Source organism: Aulonocara sp. 'chitande type north' Nkhata Bay, linkage group LG14 (genome assembly GCF_057382095.1).
Source record: "Aulonocara sp. 'chitande type north' Nkhata Bay isolate Kocher_YH1m ecotype deep benthic linkage group LG14, A_spYH_male_GT1.1, whole genome shotgun sequence".
NCBI classification, from domain to species: domain Eukaryota; kingdom Metazoa; phylum Chordata; class Actinopteri; order Cichliformes; family Cichlidae; genus Aulonocara; species Aulonocara sp. 'chitande type north' Nkhata Bay.
In genome coordinates, this window is record NC_141357.1 from 22,714,554 (window position 1) to 22,732,827 (window position 18,274).

General features: G+C 41.3%; 1 protein-coding gene and 1 long non-coding RNA gene across 3 annotated transcripts in view; one reads left to right on the top strand and one right to left on the bottom strand.

The window, feature by feature from the left end:
- LOC147314561 (uncharacterized) overlaps window positions 1–6,304 on the bottom strand; it is a 73,700-nt gene extending 67,396 nt beyond the window's left edge. For both annotated transcript variants that reach the window (XR_015124538.1, XR_015124537.1), the window contains exons 1-2: window positions 5,976–6,304; window positions 4,376–4,558 (exon numbers count right to left, since the gene is read on the bottom strand). This is a non-coding gene — a long non-coding RNA (uncharacterized LOC147314561). The remainder of the gene's footprint in view (window positions 1–4,375; window positions 4,559–5,975) is intronic.
- An 855-nt stretch (window positions 6,305–7,159) lies between these two features.
- Window positions 7,160–18,274, top strand: part of dock10 (dedicator of cytokinesis 10) — a 65,263-nt gene continuing 54,148 nt past the window's right edge. The window contains exon 1 of the mRNA XM_086261584.1: window positions 7,160–7,513. Within this exon, the coding sequence (XP_086117710.1) occupies window positions 7,406–7,513 (108 nt within the window). The 5' untranslated portion in view covers window positions 7,160–7,405. The remainder of the gene's footprint in view (window positions 7,514–18,274) is intronic.

Consider the following 18,274-nt stretch of genomic DNA (forward strand, 5'->3'; position numbering starts at 1 on the left):
CTCCTTGTTACAGCATTGAGTCATCTCTCTAGTGCCAGTGTTTCCACTTCAAAGTCTAAATTGCCTAAAGAAGGAAAAGATCATCCAAATATTAATTATCTTAAATATATTTGGAATAAACTGGTTTTAATGTTTAATTTGGATCTTACCAAACCCAAAGTTGTGCTAAGGTAAAGCTCATTTTGACCAGAAGTTCTAGTAGTCCACAGTGATGTATTGAAATAATTTCAAAATCTTGTACACCAGTTTAATAAACAACAGTTTCAATTGTTTTATTATCTGAAACTCCACCCTCAACCATCTGAAATCTGCAGATAGTTATGGATTAGATTATGTACCTGTGAACTTTAGGAAATGTTATTTTAACATCTTCTCTGTTGATTCAGAGCCTGGACAAAAAGGCCTCTTGAATTTTCAAAAAAAAAAAAAAAACAACCATGAGAAAGTGGTTAAAGTCTGAAATTGGATGAGAAAGGACTTCTAGGAATACTGAAGTAACGGCTGATGCAAAGAACATCTTGATCAATTTAAGATTATGAATTGCTTTTAACAAACTGGGACCACATCCTTATTTCAGTTTGATAACAGCAGATTGAGAAAGCACAAATTGAAGCTGTGGTTTGGGAACGGCCTCAGAGGGGACTGGCAGCGGATCCCAGGCAGATCTAATGAGAAGTGACTGAATTGGGAAAAAAGGAGAGAAGAACAGCTTGTGGCGCTGGAGGCATATACCAGTGCATGAGGTGTGGTCCTGCACCTGAAATTCAGATCAATTATCTCCAGTTATTGGACACCATACAAGTTTTGAGAATAGGGGTGAAAGATGCAAATATATACTTTGCTAAAGAGCTTCTGATTTCTTTCCACTGTTCTGCAGTGATGGACACAACATGTGGGGCAGAGTTGAACTTCCGATTTTAATTGGGAGTAACCAAAATTGACAAGATTAGACGTGATTGTTTCAGAGGGACAGCTTGTGTTCAGCAGCTGGAGACAAAGTTAGAGAGGCAAGGCTGAAAAGGTTTGGACATGTGAAGAGGAGGGCTAGTGTATGCTGAAGATAGAGTTGCCAGGCAGGAGGAGACATGAAGATTCATGGATGATATCTAATTTAGAGAAACTAAATCACATGCAAACAATAATTAACTTATTTTATGACACACATGCGTTTAAATGTGTTATTTTCTTCTTATTTAAATAACACACTTATTTAAATAACACTTATTTTCTTCTTATTTAAAGTTCTTATTTAAACCTTATGCAGTATGTGTATATATATATATATATATATATATATATATATATATATATATATATATATATATATATATATATATATTAGGGGTGCAACGATACACAAAATTCACGGTTCGGTTCGGTTCGGTACTTTGGTGTCACGGTTCGATATTTTTTCGATACAAAAAAATGTTCATGCCTTTTTAATTTGTCATTTATTAAAATTATAAATATATATTTTAACTCAAAAGTACAGTTTTTAAATTTAACCCTAACCCTTGTGCGTGTTTTTTATTTTGACAGCGAATGCGCACCTGTGGACCACTTATGTGCAGCCCTGGTTATTTAGCTCGTCATATTGCAGCCACAGAAATTATTTTGAAACCATAAAGCTGCACTTTCTATTTGCCTTATAGTCTGATTTGTCATAACTTCTCCGTTTTGTGGTAAGCTTTTCTTTGGCTGTCACTTCTTCACCCTGACCTGTCTTATTTGGCTCAGCAGAACTAAAATATATATCTGTCTGTGAAGGTTCTCAGTCATCCAGGTCATCGTAGTCAAATATATATCCTGCTGCTTTTACACACGCACTCACATAAGCTCAGCGATTCTCTGCGCGATCAACCTCTCACATGTTTAAGCTGCGGGAGATTTCACTTGTCATGTTTGCATAGTAAGCTAACAATTAATAAGACAATGTCAGAGGAATTGGTGCACAAATTATCATCACTCACAGATCAGTGCTGTCGCTCTCTATACACAGTTCGCGCGATTGCAAAGTGAAAGCAAACAAGCGCAAATTCAAACGCGATTTCAATATGTCACATATTGACAGTGGCTCACCGATGCCAATGACATAATTACCCAGCTACATTTCCAAAAGAATGCAAAAGCATTGACATATATTTTTCCTTCCTACAATAGCCCGACGGGCAGGGAAGAGATAGATTTTGGTAGCCCGACTGAAAAAATCGCTAGCTCCCGGATGTCGGGCTAGCGATATTGCGAGCCCTGTATCTGATTGAGGAATCACTCATCTTTGGAAAAGAGAGTTTATTACAGAGAAATGTCTCTTTCCAAAATAAAAGCTATACTATCCGCTTCTTCTGGGCTATATTCTCAGCAGCATATTAAACATATAAGGAGAATCATGTGCTAACAGCTGTCTAAATGACTCGGCTAAAGTTAGTAGCATGCTTGCTTGTTTTTTTTCTGCTTCCACTTGTCTTTGCACTAGGATGATGTCGGCGTAAATGTGCAGTCATATTCGTTGTGTTCCCACTAGTGCTTTCAGGTTAATCTCGTTGAAATGACCTTAAAGCCACAACACGGCAAATCTCCGTTAACGAGCTACCGCCGATCGCCCCGTGCATGGGGCTAGACGGCCAACACGTTAACGAGCTAACTGCGCTAACACACTAGTTCCCACCCATGTAATTGAGCATTGCATGGCACATCCAACATACTGTTTTACTTTAGTCCATGACTCGCTTACCTTCAGGGTCATACGTCACATGAAAACCAAAATAATTCCAAACGCCAGATCTGAATGAGGGTGGGGGAGGTCCATGTTGCAAGGAGAGCTTAACTTCTGTCTCGCTAGCTTTCCCTGCTCCTTCTGACGATGCTGTCTGTGTTGAGCGCTCAGTGAATCTGCATTCGACTACTCCGCCTAGGCTGCACTGTCGAGCCTAGGTGGAGTAGTCGAACACAGATTCACTGAGCGCTCAACACAGACAGCATCGTCAGAAGGAAAGTTGATAAAATAAATTACAAATGTTGTATTGTTCGATACATATGCGTACCGAACTGAAAGCACTGTATCGAACGGTTCAATATCGATACGAATATCGTTGCACCCCTAATATATATATATATATACATACCGTATTTTCACGACCATAAGGCGCACTTAAAAGTCTTAGATTTTCTTCAAAAAGTACGGCGCGCCCTATAGCACAGTGCGCCCTGTGTGTTGTAATGAGGACGTAGTAGAGAACACCATGAGAACGCTAAAGGGTGAAGTGTGGCCGAGTTGGAGGAAAGACTCGAGCGGTGGATCATCGAGCAAAGAACGAGCGGGAGAAGCGTTTCGACGGTCACCATTCGGCTAAAAGCAGTTTCACTTTCACTTTTTATGAAACGGTGCCATTTTTCCATCCGGACCAGGACTACGGTAGCGCAGCAACTACCAGCGGATTATAAGGAAAAGCTGGCCATCTTCCGCTCCTACTGCAGCAAACACATCCAGCCCAGCCACATCACTAACATGGACGAGGTCCCGCTCACTTTTGACATCCCAGTGAGTCACACTGTGGAGAAGGGGACCAGCACGGTAGCGATACGCACAACGGGGTATGAAAAGTCTTCTTTTACTGTTGTGCTTGGCACAAAGAGTGGAAGGCAGCGCCGGGCGAGTTACGCCACAATTTGCGAATGGATTGTAGATGCTTGGGCTAACATGTCTGCTGGCACTGTTGTTCGAGCTTTCGCAAAAGCCGGCATCATTTCCGAGGAGCCGCACGGCACGGAAAGTGACTCTGACAGTGAAGAAAGTGAACTTGGCATGTTTGATGGAGATTTAGCGCAGCTGTTCAATTCAGACACAGAGGATGAGGACTTCGATGGGTTTGATTGATGATAAAAATGTGAGTACCAAACTTTGTTTTGCTCCTGCTTATTTTTAAATACGCACACTTGTATGCTTGTGTGTTGTTGATGATGACGATTACTGATAATAAAAATGTGAGTACCGAACTCAGGTTTGCTCCCGCTTTATTTTTAAATACACATACGGTACTTGTATGCGCCCTATGATCCAGTGCGCCTTATGTGTGTGTTAAATACAGTAATGGCACACATAACTGAGACTGCGCCTTTTAGTACAGTGCGTCTTATGGTCGTGAAAATACGGTGTATATATATATATATATATATATATATATATAAAATCTCCCAACTTACTGTGCATGCTTCAGTCACCTCTTGCATGGGAACAGGTAAAAGTGATGGAGTGTTATGTAAAACTACACACAAAAAAACCCACAATGTCAATAAATGTCAAAGTACAAAAAGCATTTTAACTAAGGCAACAACCAAATATTTTACATTGTACAAATAGAATTATGAGCTCATTTACCAGTTATGAAGGTGCTGCTGCTACTGCACCCTGGGTGCTGGTCTAAGGAAGAGTTTCCCCCAGGGATGCCCTCAACAATGGGTCTGGTGGCATTCAACCCTAGGGCCAGCTCCTCTGCCGGGGTGTGACGAGGGGGTGCAGGACCACCACCTGTCTTTTTTTGCTCTGCCCTTTTCTTGGTTGCTGTTATAAACAAACAAACAGATTATTTCAGGGTCTCTTTTCAAGAGACTAAAAGCAATATAAGTGATAAATATTACCATTCTGTAGAATATTCTTATATTGCACTTTTACTTGTTCCCATGTTCTAGTGGGTCCTGTTGTGGCTCTAATGCGAAGGAGGATATAATGTAATATAATATAATATGATATAATATAATATAATATAATAAATTACTTACAAGTTTAATTTGTCAGCAACTTTCTGCCAGCCCTCTCTCCTTGCTTTTGCAGCCTTTGCAGCGTTCCCTTGCGTTTTAATTAAACTCTGAAACTCCTGAAATCAAGAGTTCTTGCTCTGCTGCCGAAAAATACCGAGCGCGCTCCTTCGACATTTTCGCCGACCAATCAAAGGGTTGCCGATCAATGTTTCTACTATCGATGCGTAGCCCCTTTTAAGCCACCCAGTGATCTCACATTACTTCATCCAGCTGTACTAATCGTCAACAACAGGTGTGTTCGGAGAACTGGAATAGCGAGCTCAAAGTTGGCGCGATGATTTGATCTTGGATGTAGTATGCGAGGTACGAAGAACGGACCCCAGGGCAAGGAAGGTTACAGGTATCAGCCAGTGTTCTCAGGACTAGCCAGTAAAATGGTAAATGGCCTTTATTTATATAGCACTTTACTAGTCCCTGAGGACCCCAAAGCGCTTTACACATCCAGTCATCCACACACTGGTGATGGCAAGCTACACTGTAGCCACAGCTGCCCTGGGGCGCACTGACAGAGGCGAGGCTGCCGGACACTGGCGCCACTGGGCCCTCTGACCACCACCAGTAGGCAACAGGTCAAGTGTCTTGCCCAAGGACACAACGACTGAGACTGTCCAAGCCGGGGCTCTAACCGGCAACCTTCCGATTACAAGGCGAACTTGGGCCACGATCGCCACAATCTGTTTCTGAAGCCAGACAAGATGCTTGTGTTATGGAACTTGTTTTGTCTGACTCCTGAATTGATGAAGTCAACACCATCACGGTTTAAGAACTATCAGCCAAATGCCATCATGCGAGATGAAAGTGCCAGGGAGCCAAATTCTCATTTATCTGGGACTGCAATTTAAAACATCTACTGACCCACACCAGGGTCAAGGCAATGTTGTTCTCAGCAAGTATCAGGTTAGACACCATGTTTCGAAGGCCTTTGGTAATTGTGTTATGTTTGAATTTTGAAGCCGAATATTACAGATCACCATGGCATTATGACTTTAGTTTAGCTAATTGATTCGTTTGATCTAGCGTCATAGATAAAATATATATAGCAATAGCAATGGACTGGAACAAAATCTCTAGTGTTTCCAAACAATACTGCTTCAGGGAAACATGTATAAAATGAAAATGTTGAAAAGGACCTTTTTAAACGGCGGGAGTTTCCGACTCACCTTGTTTTATTTATTGGTATCCAGCTGCCCCTGTGTCTGTGTCGGTCATTTTGTTGGTCTGTTGCCAGCAGCTCATGACAAGCTGATTTAGATAACTTTCCCGGTTATTTCATTCAGTTTACTCGTGTTTGAATTTTCTTCAGTTTGTTGGAGCATTCAGTGTCCGAGGAGCTTCGAAAGTTCTTACTGCATCATTGTGAATTCAGAAAAAAAACATATACTCGATGAAAATCACACAGTTTAATGAATGAATGAATTTGTTGTTTCATGAATGCAAATATAAACGTTGGGGAAAACGAAAAAGCTGCTCTGTACTTTGCTGAGTTAACGTCAACACGAGAAACGCATACGCATATCAATACGCAACGAATAACGCCCGCAGCCACATGTTCCCAAACATAAAGTAGTCCCATGTAGGAACGTAAGTTCGTTGGTGCAGTGCTCCTTTTGAACACAAGGGGGAGGCAGAGCAACATTATTGGAGCGGTTAACCTGAGCTCCGTACTTCGTCATCGGAGGCTTCACGGGAAAAACAAACAAACAACGAATTTAACTAGTTGTATCAGTCCTTTTGGTGCTGTCGGTGAGAACAGAGTTACTGGTTGTCAACATGTTGTGTTAGATAGGTTTTTGCAACTTGCACCGTACCGTGGTCTCTGAAAAAAACAGTTTAAATTTTTTTTATTATATTTTTTTCAGTCTTGCTAACTTTAATCATTAAAAATATCGGCCCTGTTGTGTAATATCTACACTTTAACGCCAGGTGTCGGTGGTGGACTATGCGTTCCCACATATAGTAAATTCTACTGTAAATGCTGGTCCATTCTTCCTTGGTCGTGACTAGACTGCCGATGAGTAGCTGACATTTCAGAGCTCCTCGTGAGATACATGATGTAGGCTACATCGTATAGTAGCCTGGAAACAAATTTGATTTAGCAGCGGTTGCTCTGAAGCTGCTCATACATCATTTCACTTTTAATATCTTTTGAAATTTTTAAAAGATGGGTCCTAGACTAAACGTTTAAGAGAGTGAAATCAAATTGTGGCACCGTCATCAAGTTGAAAAATTGCGCAATAAAAAAATACAGAGAAATTTGTGTTGGGCCTTCAAAATAAAAGCATTCCTCTGATTCAATGAGCCATTTTACTCTGCTGTGTAAGCGGTGTTTTAATTTGGACGTCACAGCCAGAAGTGGCGTATCAGATTCCGACTACCGTGGCGTCACTCTAGTGAGAAGGTTCCGTGCACTTCACGCTTTTACGTGTGTGAACCGACCGTGTGTGAAGTGCGCGCGCGTGTCTGCGTGTGTGTGTGAGAGAGAGTGTGTGTGTAAACACATCTCTGTAGGCTCATGTAGTGAGGGCTGGGAGCTGACTGCAGCAGAGACTTCCAGGCTGAAATTGCGCTCGGTGACCGCTCAGATGAGGAGATGGCAGCCGAATCGACCCGGAGATTCACCAAGAACCTGCTGAAACCGGGGAGCGCGGCGGAGATACGGCAGACGGCGTGCAACGCAGTCAGACACTGCGCAGTGACGGTGAGTACACCCTTGTGGATTGTAAGAAGAAAAATTATATATGTGTATAAAACCACCTGTCGGCCTTTACCTCTCCGTGACGACACCCCCAAACCCTTACATCGGAACCTGGACGCGATGAGGTCTCATCTGTAGCCCGGCAGCCTCGGTCAGACACGCCGCACCACTACACCGCAGCTGTAGCAGACCTGGCATTGACATTCATGTTGCATCTTTCTTTGCAGTGGGTGAGCACATGCAGCTCAGAGCAGTGCCGTTCAGCTTCTGTCTATCGATCCTGCAGTGGGGACAATTCAATGCGTTTAAACGGTTACATCTCGGATAGGTGAGGGATTTGCCGCAATTTATCTCCAGGGCTCATTGGGTGATAATCTGGCTATAAAGTCGCACAGTCTGTAGTGCTCCCCTGGGGGGTGTTGGAGTTTATTTCCAGTGAGGCTGGGTAGGTGAATGAAATGCAAGAAATAGATCCTTGGTGGTCGCATAGTGGCATGGCACAGGCAGCGTTTTACATCTGCCCAGCGGTGCATAGACACAGAGGAAGATGGAGGAGCAGAAAAAAGAGGGATGGTGGGGGATAAGAAGACTAAACTGACTGTTGGTTTGATTTACGTCTAATTTATACTATCAGTTTTTCCTTTTTAACATCGTAAAATTGAAAAGATGATCCAGTGGGTGTGTCACGCCATAATAATGAAAGGCTGCGATTGACAGATAACAGCGGGAGGAGGGGTAATCCAGGGTGGTGGTGGTGGTGGGGTGCGCACAGGCAAAACAGCAGAAATGGGTTTGTGTGTTTGCAAATGTCCCTTTGATCAATTTGGACAAATCCTCTACCTTCGGTACGCGCGTAAATGCGTGCCCGTTCTGTGGGGATTAGCATAAAGAAAGGTCACTCCACTCGAGTCTTTTTGCAGCTACTCCACATCCTCTTCAGTCTGGTGTTAGTGTGTCAGTGGGACACTGGCAGAGCACAGCATAGCAGGGTGAAAATTGATTGGAATAAAGAGGGAAAATGTAATATTTCACGGCCCATGACAGGATTAAAATGATGTGGCAGACTCACCATGAATGAAACCTTTTCTTTCTTTCTTTTCTTTTTTACTGAAAAATACATTTGCTTCTGTGTGATGTTGTTTTTCAGCAAAGAGACCTGCTTGGTGTCTGCTATCTCCCCACTATCACCCTCATATATATTATTAAAGACAAAAATCAGTTAGACTCAGCATTTTTCTACTCACAGATCTAGAAGAATATAGCAGCTTTTTAAAGATCCAGTGGTTACAGAGTGCACACAGCCTCTGTAGGCCTTTCTCACATTTTGTCTTGTTGAGACTCTTGAACAAAACGTTAATGTTATTAAGATTACCTCTGTTTTGCTTGCTATGTCATGTGAAAATGTCATAGGGAATGTCACAGGAAAAATGTCTAGTGAAAAGGTTAAGACATGGAGCATGTTGATGTTCAGGTTAATTTGTGTATGCATTAAAGCAAAACCTACTGACACCATGTTAAACAAAGACTATTTTAAATTTAATTGACTGTTTTTATGTATGCAAATGCTTTGGCTGCAGATTCGAGTTGTACAGCACGAATGCTTTATGGGTTTTAGTAGATTCAAGACATGCTGGATTGGGAAGACAATATGAATAAAATGTGCCTTCTAATGGTTACTTTGACTTGTGTTAATGTAGTATATATCTTTCTAAAAAACCTAAGTAATTAGATTGCAGTAGTGCAACATTTTGATCTTAAAGTTATATTCCTGCAACACCGCTCACTAATACATCTAGACATATTAATGTGGATATCACCTGTAAATGGTGTAAGCCGCTGCTGTTCTCACATATGAGAAGTTTACCAGAACACCCAACTACAGTGTTCACAAAAAATTGTGTGAGTTGTTATTTACCTGAAGTGAGAAGCGAAATGGAAACTGTGAGTAATATTGTGATCATGAGCTAGTGGGAAAAAAATTACAGCTCTTTTTTTTTTACTTTGTCACCTTCTTGTGCAACTGACTGATTTATCACAATTCTTTCCTGCGTTATGAAAAATAAATGTTCATGATGACCAAAAACATGTAAAATAACTTCTATCTGTGTATAGAAACGGGGTTCAGAAATATGAAGAAAAGAAGAAGAAGAGCATGAATGTGCGTAATACAGATGTTTTAGATACAAATCTTTAGTTGGCGTGTAAATATTCATGGGCGTTATGTGGGTTTTTTTAATGCACGTCCCTCGATGGTGAAAGAAACCAGGTCAGCAGAATCAGACCCTCCGGCATAACATTTAATGAAGCGTAAACCTCTTCCTCGCTGCTCTTGCTGACCCGGTCTCGCTTTTCTTTTCTCGTTCAGCTAGTGTCACCCTCCCTGCCTAACCTGACCTCACATCACCCCCTTCACTGTTTCTTCCATATTTGACTTGCTTCTAGGGCTGTTTTCCTGTTTGTTTCTGATTGACCTACTGCTCTAGATCAGTTTTTGAAGTCTGTGTGCGTGCATTTTTAGGTGTGTCGCGTACACGGTTACTGGTAAATCCCCTTGGTGAACGCTGCATTTTGTTCTGAAGAACTGCTCTGTGAAAGCAATCACTACTCTATGATTACTTCAGTGTTTCTCAGAGTGGTTTGCCCACCCATTTGTACATGCAGGGAAAATGGAAAGGTTGATAGATACAAGAAGGAAGAATGTAATAGTGGTTACAATTTGTTAAAAAAACAACAACCCCAGAAACCATGGGATCTTCGGTTACATATTTCCTGGGCTCTGTCTGCCAGTGAACTGCTGTACACCAAATAAAACATAAAGAAAAAATAGTATAGCCAACATATTTTTAATATATAAGATAATGAAGCTAATTTGTCCTGAAAACCTTTTAACAAAATATACATAAAAATCTACAGCTGCTGATTTTTGGTAGCTAAGTGAGAGTGTTTATGATGGCTCTAAGTAAAAAGTGAGCAGCATGGTAGTGTAGACACAAGTGTCATTCTTGTTGTGACTCTGGCTGCTTGCTGGGATGAACCACATGTCATACCATGCCTCCAGGATGCCAGCTACACTAACCACACAGCCAGAGATCGGTGCCAACATGCCCACCCTGGCATCTCACTGCAGCTACAGTGTTTGCTCAGTAGGAAAAGGTTCCTTATCCTCAGTCACCTTTACTTTTTCGGACATACGTATGCTCACAAGATTAATGGTATCCGGTATTTGGTGTAATATCACCAGGTTCCTGTCCTTGCCCGCTCTTGGCACTCTTGATGGCCTTATGGTACCACTAGCTTCAGGCATGGTCACATATTGGCTATTTTTGGTGCTCAGTTTGAATCTCTGGGCAGCTCCTGAGAATTTTCAACGTTATTACTAACCAGCATCTGTTTGTGCAGTCATAGTCAAAGAATATCATAAGCTACCGAATGTGTACGATCATTACAAGGTTTCCAGATGTACTGAAGCTTTTTAAATGCAGAAGACTGTATAACCTTGCATTGCTGCATGCTACATGTTATTTTATGAATAAAGTAGACCACCATTTCCCTTCTATTGACTATTTCAAGCAATCTCTTAAAGACTGACCGTTTGTTCTATTTGATTGGGTTTGTCTTCTTCTTCTTCTTTTGGCCACTTCTTTAGGGTGTTGCACCACTGGATCATCTGCCTCCATCATACCCTTACGCCATCCAGCTCCATGTTCTATACCCTTTGCCCAATATATCCACTATCCCTCCTCTGCACATGTCCAAACCATCTCAGCTTTGCATCTCTCTAACACTCTCTCCAAGCCTCTCGGCCTGAGCCGTCACTCTGATAAAATCATTTCTAATCTGATTGGACATGGCTGGCAACCGCTAATCAGTTTTATTATTAATTAATCATCTCTTTGTTTTTCATGCGGTTAATTTTTCAATAACAGAATTGTTCAAGCTCGAGATCACATCTTAATAGGACTTGGCTTGTTTGAAATGGCTTAATGGTCCAAAACACAAAAAATTTAAATTACTAGGATTTACAAGGATTTTGAATATAATTCATAACAAAACAAAAGCCAAGTCAAAACAATCTGTTGCTACTTTTGACAAAAAAAGGAATCGATGGCTGGATGGGTTATTGTTAATTTCATAGAAGTAGATAATTACATTGGTTGTATTGTCACCACTATACAGGCACTCTGGACTGTCTTGGAGTCACCTAAAGATCTGAAAAACAAAAGTCATTCAAATGAGATCCAAATATTTTTTTAGGCATTTAAACTGCTTTTTTTACTGCTTCTATTAAATGCCCGAAACAAATTCCTCGTCAGACTCGCGACATAGTCTCAGGCCTTGGGTAAAATTCCCATGCTTTTTCTTCCTATAGTTTTGTGACCCTGAATTTTTAATTATTTTGAAATGTTAGGAACATTGTCCATATTTCTTCGACCTCCCATTCAAGTCTTTTTTTTCTTTCTTCATTCCCTCTTTCTTCAGTTATCAAACTCCTCTTACTGTAAATTAGTTTTTGTAATAATCTCTATAGACATTATCCTTTTTTATCTACCTTCTGTGCTAGGCTCATGTTCTGCATGCGTGTTCATGTTTTATCTCGGGCTAAAACGTGTCAGACAGCGTGGCATGCTCATTTGTTTGTGAGGCAGAATTCTGAGAAGATGTTTCCCAGTAACATGTTGCAAGCGTATATCGTGGTTGGGGGGGACATGCTGTCAGTTTGCCTCCATTTTTTTCTTCATGACACATCATGCCAACCGCCTGCAGTGCATTGTGTGTGAGTCGCGACCTGCCTGTTTATTAGCATACATGTGTTGCAGCTATCAGTGTGGTACTTGTGGGTGTTCTGAGCAACCAGGCTGCCATTTAGGCTGAATAAAAGTTGTGCATATATATATATATATATATATATATATATATATATATATATATATATATATATATATATATATAGTAAAGGTGTTTAACTGCTTTATATCTGATGCGGGCATGGTTTTTAATCTTGACCACAGTATGGTACGCTGCTTGTTGCCCGTGTTGCACTTAATAATTTCTGGCAGCTTATAAATTTGACTCATGTCTCACGTCAAAGTCAAATGTTGCAGAGGAAAGGAACTGGCTACAAAACCAGTAATTACCCTCCCATCTCTATACTTTTTGTTACAGAGAAAAGTCAATTAGCAAGGAATTCTAACAGGAAGTGCTCCTTATCACTCGCACAGCTCAATTTTTTTCTTCTTTCTAGCATATCTTACTTCATCTCATCTATCACGCTTTTCTTCCCACGCCCTCTCGTCTACATCTACAAGCTGCCACATTTATTAATTTATGTTGCTGCTCGCTACATTCAGGACCAATTCTTTTAATTGTTTCTATAACTGCCTCCTCTGAGCACCCACTTTGTTTTTTTATTACCTTTTTTTTTTCTTATTTTGGAAAAGTTTGAAGATGCACTACATGTATAATGTGAAGGAGATCTATCACGTCTCTTATTACAGCTGGACAGGGAAAGGTATTACAAGAACACGGGTGGAATTAAGCCCATAATTGGCTCAGAAATCATCAGTCATTTTAGAGAGCCAGACCGTGACGAGAACAGAAAATGAGGGAGGATGGGTAGGAAGAGAACAGGATCTCTCCCATCGCTCCCAAAAGAGTTGGCACTCAGACTCTAGACTCTACTGTCTCATAAACACTCCATCCATGAGTTTGCATGTATATGTGTTTAATATTACGTTTAGTACTTTTAAGTTGCAGTGTTTTCTCATTTTATTGTGTCTTAGTATTGGCATATTTAGTATTCTTTGAGTTGTATTAGGCTCTTTGAGTTGTTTGAATGCAGAAGTATAGCACTCCCTCACCCACCCACACCCCATTGGACATTGTTGTGCAACTGTTAGAGTTTGTGAGGAAAGGTCTACACACTTCACAGCAGAAGGTAGAAGTGCTGCGCTGCTGCCTTTATTCCCACTGACTCTGACATAAAGCTGCTTTACAAATCAGCAGAGATAACATTTCCTTGCCTGCCAATAGTTATTCTCTTACATAAGTTGGGTTTTTGGAATTCCAACATCAGGCCGGGGTCTTTCTGTGTGGAGTTTGCATGTTCTCCCCGTGTCTGCGTGGGTTCCCTCCGGGTACTCCGGCTTCCTCCCACCGTCCAAAGACATGCAGCTTGTGGGGATAGGTTAATTGGATAACCCAAATTGTCACTAGGTGTGAATGTGCAAATGAATGTGAGTGCGAATGGTTGTTTGTCCTTGTGTGTTAGCCTTGCGACAGACTGGCGACCTGTCCAGGGTGTACCCCGCCTCTCGCCCTATGACAGCTGGGATAGGCTCCAGCGCCCCCCGCGACCCTGAAAAGGATAAGCGGAAGTGAATGGATGGATGGATATATATATATATATATGTGTGTGTGTGTGTGTAAAAGGCAGCATGAGAAAAGATACTCCTCCAACAAGAACAATCAAGAGGGGAGCTTTTGGTTCTCGACTTTGTAATGGAACCATTAAAGCAAGACTTTACATAATGATTATCTGGATTTATGGTTGAGGTCGGCCCAACAGCCTTTATGAATTAGAATATTAAACATGGTCAAAAAAAGCAGAGAAGCGGGTCAGTGAAATCAGTGATGAAATTTCACGAAGCAAATGCCACATTTTTAATAAGCACAAGGCCGTTACCTGGAAACTGTTAGGAAAACAAGATACATCTGGGTGAATGACCGTGTTTGCAAAATGATCTCCTAAGGCAAACCCCAATTACAACAAAATTAACATTAATAGATGGCAGTGTATAACATTAATCATGCTTAGGAGACACACACCATGTAAATAAATCTGAAGTAATAACCGTGCTGCTGGAGTGGAGCGTATTAAGACTTTTTATTTATTCAGTCATTTTAAAAGGGCACTCTATACAAGTTAAAACATATGCTGCTTTGAATATTTTCATGTGACATGAAATAAAACTGTCTGCAATTACTATCATTTTTTAGTTTGAAAATATTAACTGTAGAGGCACATGACAGAACATAAAGACATTTCGTACTCTGTAGTGATCGTGGCAACGGATGGTATGAAAGATGGGCGTCACTTCCGTGATGTCATCCAGTCATTTCTGAACTGTTTTGAAATCCTAATTGTGTTATCCCCGTTGTCAGCATGGTGTTTGAAAGAGGATGTGAAGAAACAGGATCTGAAGAGCCATTAGCCAATGAACATAGTACAAATAATCTTGATTTCTGGATTTCCCACAATGTCTAAAATTTGCCCATAAACTCATCAGCAAAGTTTTTACAGAGGCAAAGCCTGAGGGTTGTTTAAGATACTGTTGAGGTTTTGCAGATATGTGCCTGCTAGCTATGTGATGTTAACTTGTTGTATAATTGTGACAACCCTGTAATAATGTAGGGTCAAGTGAAAAAACTCCCAGCCACACAGGCTTGCCTAGTAGTTAGCAAGTGTTTGCAGATTAATATGAATAATTAGAGGCAACTAATCTGCTAGCAACCAAAGCAATTACTAGGAGGTTTCTGTTGCAGCACCTTCTTTGCACTCAATTTCACCCAGGGTGAAGAAGTCTCTTGGATGAGTGACGAAACGTTTCTCCCACTGAAAACGCTACGTCCAGATAAACAGAATTTGGGATCTACTTACCTGGATGATTGAGCATGCATCAAGACACTTCAATGCTAATACTTTTATTTTATTTTACTTGAACCAGTCTGAGTCTCGTAGGATGCAACATTCACCACCTTGGCAGTTGTAACCTCAACCTTCACTGTTTTGTCTTTAATTTTTTAAAATTATAATCACTTTAAAGGAAATACTTTGGAAGGATGTGCCCTTTCTGGATTCCATTGTGTACACCGTGTTTCAGTTGCTTCAGTCATATGGTTTCCTGGTTTTTGGCAACTCTATGTGCAACTTTCCTGTGTTTTGTAAACTTGTCTCCATGAGAGAAATGGAGGTGTGTCAGACTGCAGATATTAAGCACATGTCTATTAACTTTGAATGATTCTGACTCAACAGCATAGGCTTGGTGGTAACAGAAAATTTATTGTGCGTGCGCACTTGTTTTCTTTTGCAAGGTTAGACCATGTTTTAGTACATCAACAATGCTGATCTCAGTCTCAGTTTGCATGCATAGCATAGCAAGTGTCAGAGGTTGTGAAAGTGTCAGAGTGTCTGGTAATGTGAAACAGGATGTTCCGCATGCTCGTTTCACTGACACTCTGCGTTTTGTGCCTCTGCACACTTCATTCTGTAGCATTTCTCAGTTATTTACAGCTCGTGCTAAGAAATCTATACCTGAGTGTCCACATAGGTTTATATTATTTTACAGTTTTTACATATATTTGAATGGTAAATGGTAAATGGCCTGTATTTATATAGAGCTTTACTAGTCCCTAAGGACCCCAAAGCGCTTTACATATCCAGTCATCCACCCATTCACACACACATTCACACACTGGTGATGGCAGCTACATTGTAGCCACAGCCACCCTGGGGCGCACTGACAGAGGCGAGGCTGCCGGACACTGGCGCCACCGGGCCCTCTGACCACCACCAGTAGGCAACGGGTGAAGTGTCTTGCCCAAGGACACAACGACCGAGACTGTCCAAGCCGGGGCTCGAACCGGCAACCTTCCGATTACAAGGCGAACTCCCAACTATTTGTTCTTTTCAACCTGTGTAGCATCCCTTTCTCCTTTACTACTTAGCTCATTTATTTGTAACTCTATCCTCTCCATCTAGCTTTTCTTTTGCTCTGGCTTTTCTTATACACTTAAATTCCCTAATTGTCTAAAATTCCTGACGCCCTCACTCCTTTCCCCAAGTCTCTGTGGATTACTTTGCCCTTTGGTTGAAAATTGTTATGTTGAGTCAGAGGTAAATGCAGATTGTTGCCCTTTTTGAGCCTCCTTGCCGACATGCCTTTCTGTTTAAGATAACATTTTGTCACTTGTCACTAAATGCTTGCTCAAAGTGAATAGTTGGGTGTCCCTCTAGTTCTCAAAGATGTCAGGACGTAATGAGTAAATATTTTCATGTTTACAAACAATGATATTTGAAAAATAATTTTTCCCCTCAAACTTTGTAAATTTGCAGCAATCACTGTCTTAAAGACTGACTGTGACTTTTGTGGTATTCTTGACTTCTTGAAGCACCTCCCACAGCTTTTTTCTGATTAGTTTGATGGGCACTTCCCAGATACCAAATAATCAGAAGCTCAGTTTTGGAGCTGTGATTTGGGTCGTTGTCCTGCTTTACGAGGAAAGTGGTTTCAACAGCTTCCACAGGGTATGGCTTTGCCTTACCCTGTGGAAGCTTCAGTTGTCCACAGACAAGTCACCCCCTTTTTTTTACCCACTTTGACGCTATAAAGGCCGATGCTACACATACTTAGCTGATTTGTTTAGCTTTTTTAATCAGCAAAATCGTAACAGGAAATGTGATTAACTTGCATTAGCTAAAGTACTGCACCACTGGATGATAAAAAAATTCAAATTAATGATTACAAATGTACTTTTCTTTCAACAACCTGGGAAGTTGACTATAAACTTTTGAACAGTAGTGTATATGTTGTATGTATAAGGGATTAGAGGGGATGAATAGCTCTTTGACATTTGTTATGACTGAGAGATGGCTATGGCTGGAGACGACTCAGTCTCGTTTGGCAAATGACAGTAGGAACGTGCACTGCCAGGCCATGGTGTGTGTCAGCTCTGATATTCTCAATGACTCATTCAGCAAGGACAGAGGAATGAAAGCAAAGAGAAAATATCTGAGCCTGTCACTGCTGACACTGACTTCTACTGAATTCACCCACTGTTTGAACTGCATGATGCGCTGCACATTGATGTCAGTAGTGTGAGTGTTTGCTGGCTGTGAGCACAGGAAATTCTTTTTCTTTTTTTATGTCATACACGTAGCCTTGTAGTTTCAGACTGTCAGTTCTTGAATTGTATTGGAAGAAAAAAACGTCTGTTTAGTCTAGGTAGGAAAAGTGGGCAGAGAGAAAGTATGTGCCTGCCTGTATGTCAGTGTTTGCGAGAGGTCACATGAGAGGAGGAGTGACAGAGAGCGAGAGAGGTCCCCGGGGCTCCGTGCATTGTGCCAGTGTGCGTTTACAATAGGCTCTTTGGAAAGGCTTCACAGCCAGTGAACTGCTCTATTTAGACTTAGCCGACCAGGCTTTGCCTCACGGAGCTCGACTTTTATCCTCTCTTTTTCTAAAGCTCTTGGTTTAGTCTCACCATCCTGCCCCGCACCTCAGTAAGACACTCAGCTCCCGTCTGTCCAGTGTCTGGTCACAGTCCTCACGGTGGGGGTCGTGTGGTGGTGATGGTGTTAGGGGTCCACTTCACATACTGCTCTAAGAATAGTTCAGTAACTCTCTGTGAGTGAATTGCAGTGTTGTCTCTCTCCTTCATGTTGCATTCCAGAGTAGGAGGCCTGAATATGCAACGTCTGCTACCCTTCGACTCCCATGTTCTGCTGCCTTCGCCCTCTTGTATCTGCATACTTACTTGCACTCTGAGGCACTGATATATGATCAGGACTTTTCCTCGTTAACTCTTTTCAACGATTGGAGGGGGTAAGATGGAGAAACCCCAGGAGTGATCTAATTAAGCAACAAATTGGCAGGATGGAATAATATTTTAGCTGCCACCAGCTGGAGAGGACATCCTTAAAATCTGTAAACTAACAAACAAACATATTTTTGCAAGATGTTTGAATCTTTCAGGTGTTTTTTCTTC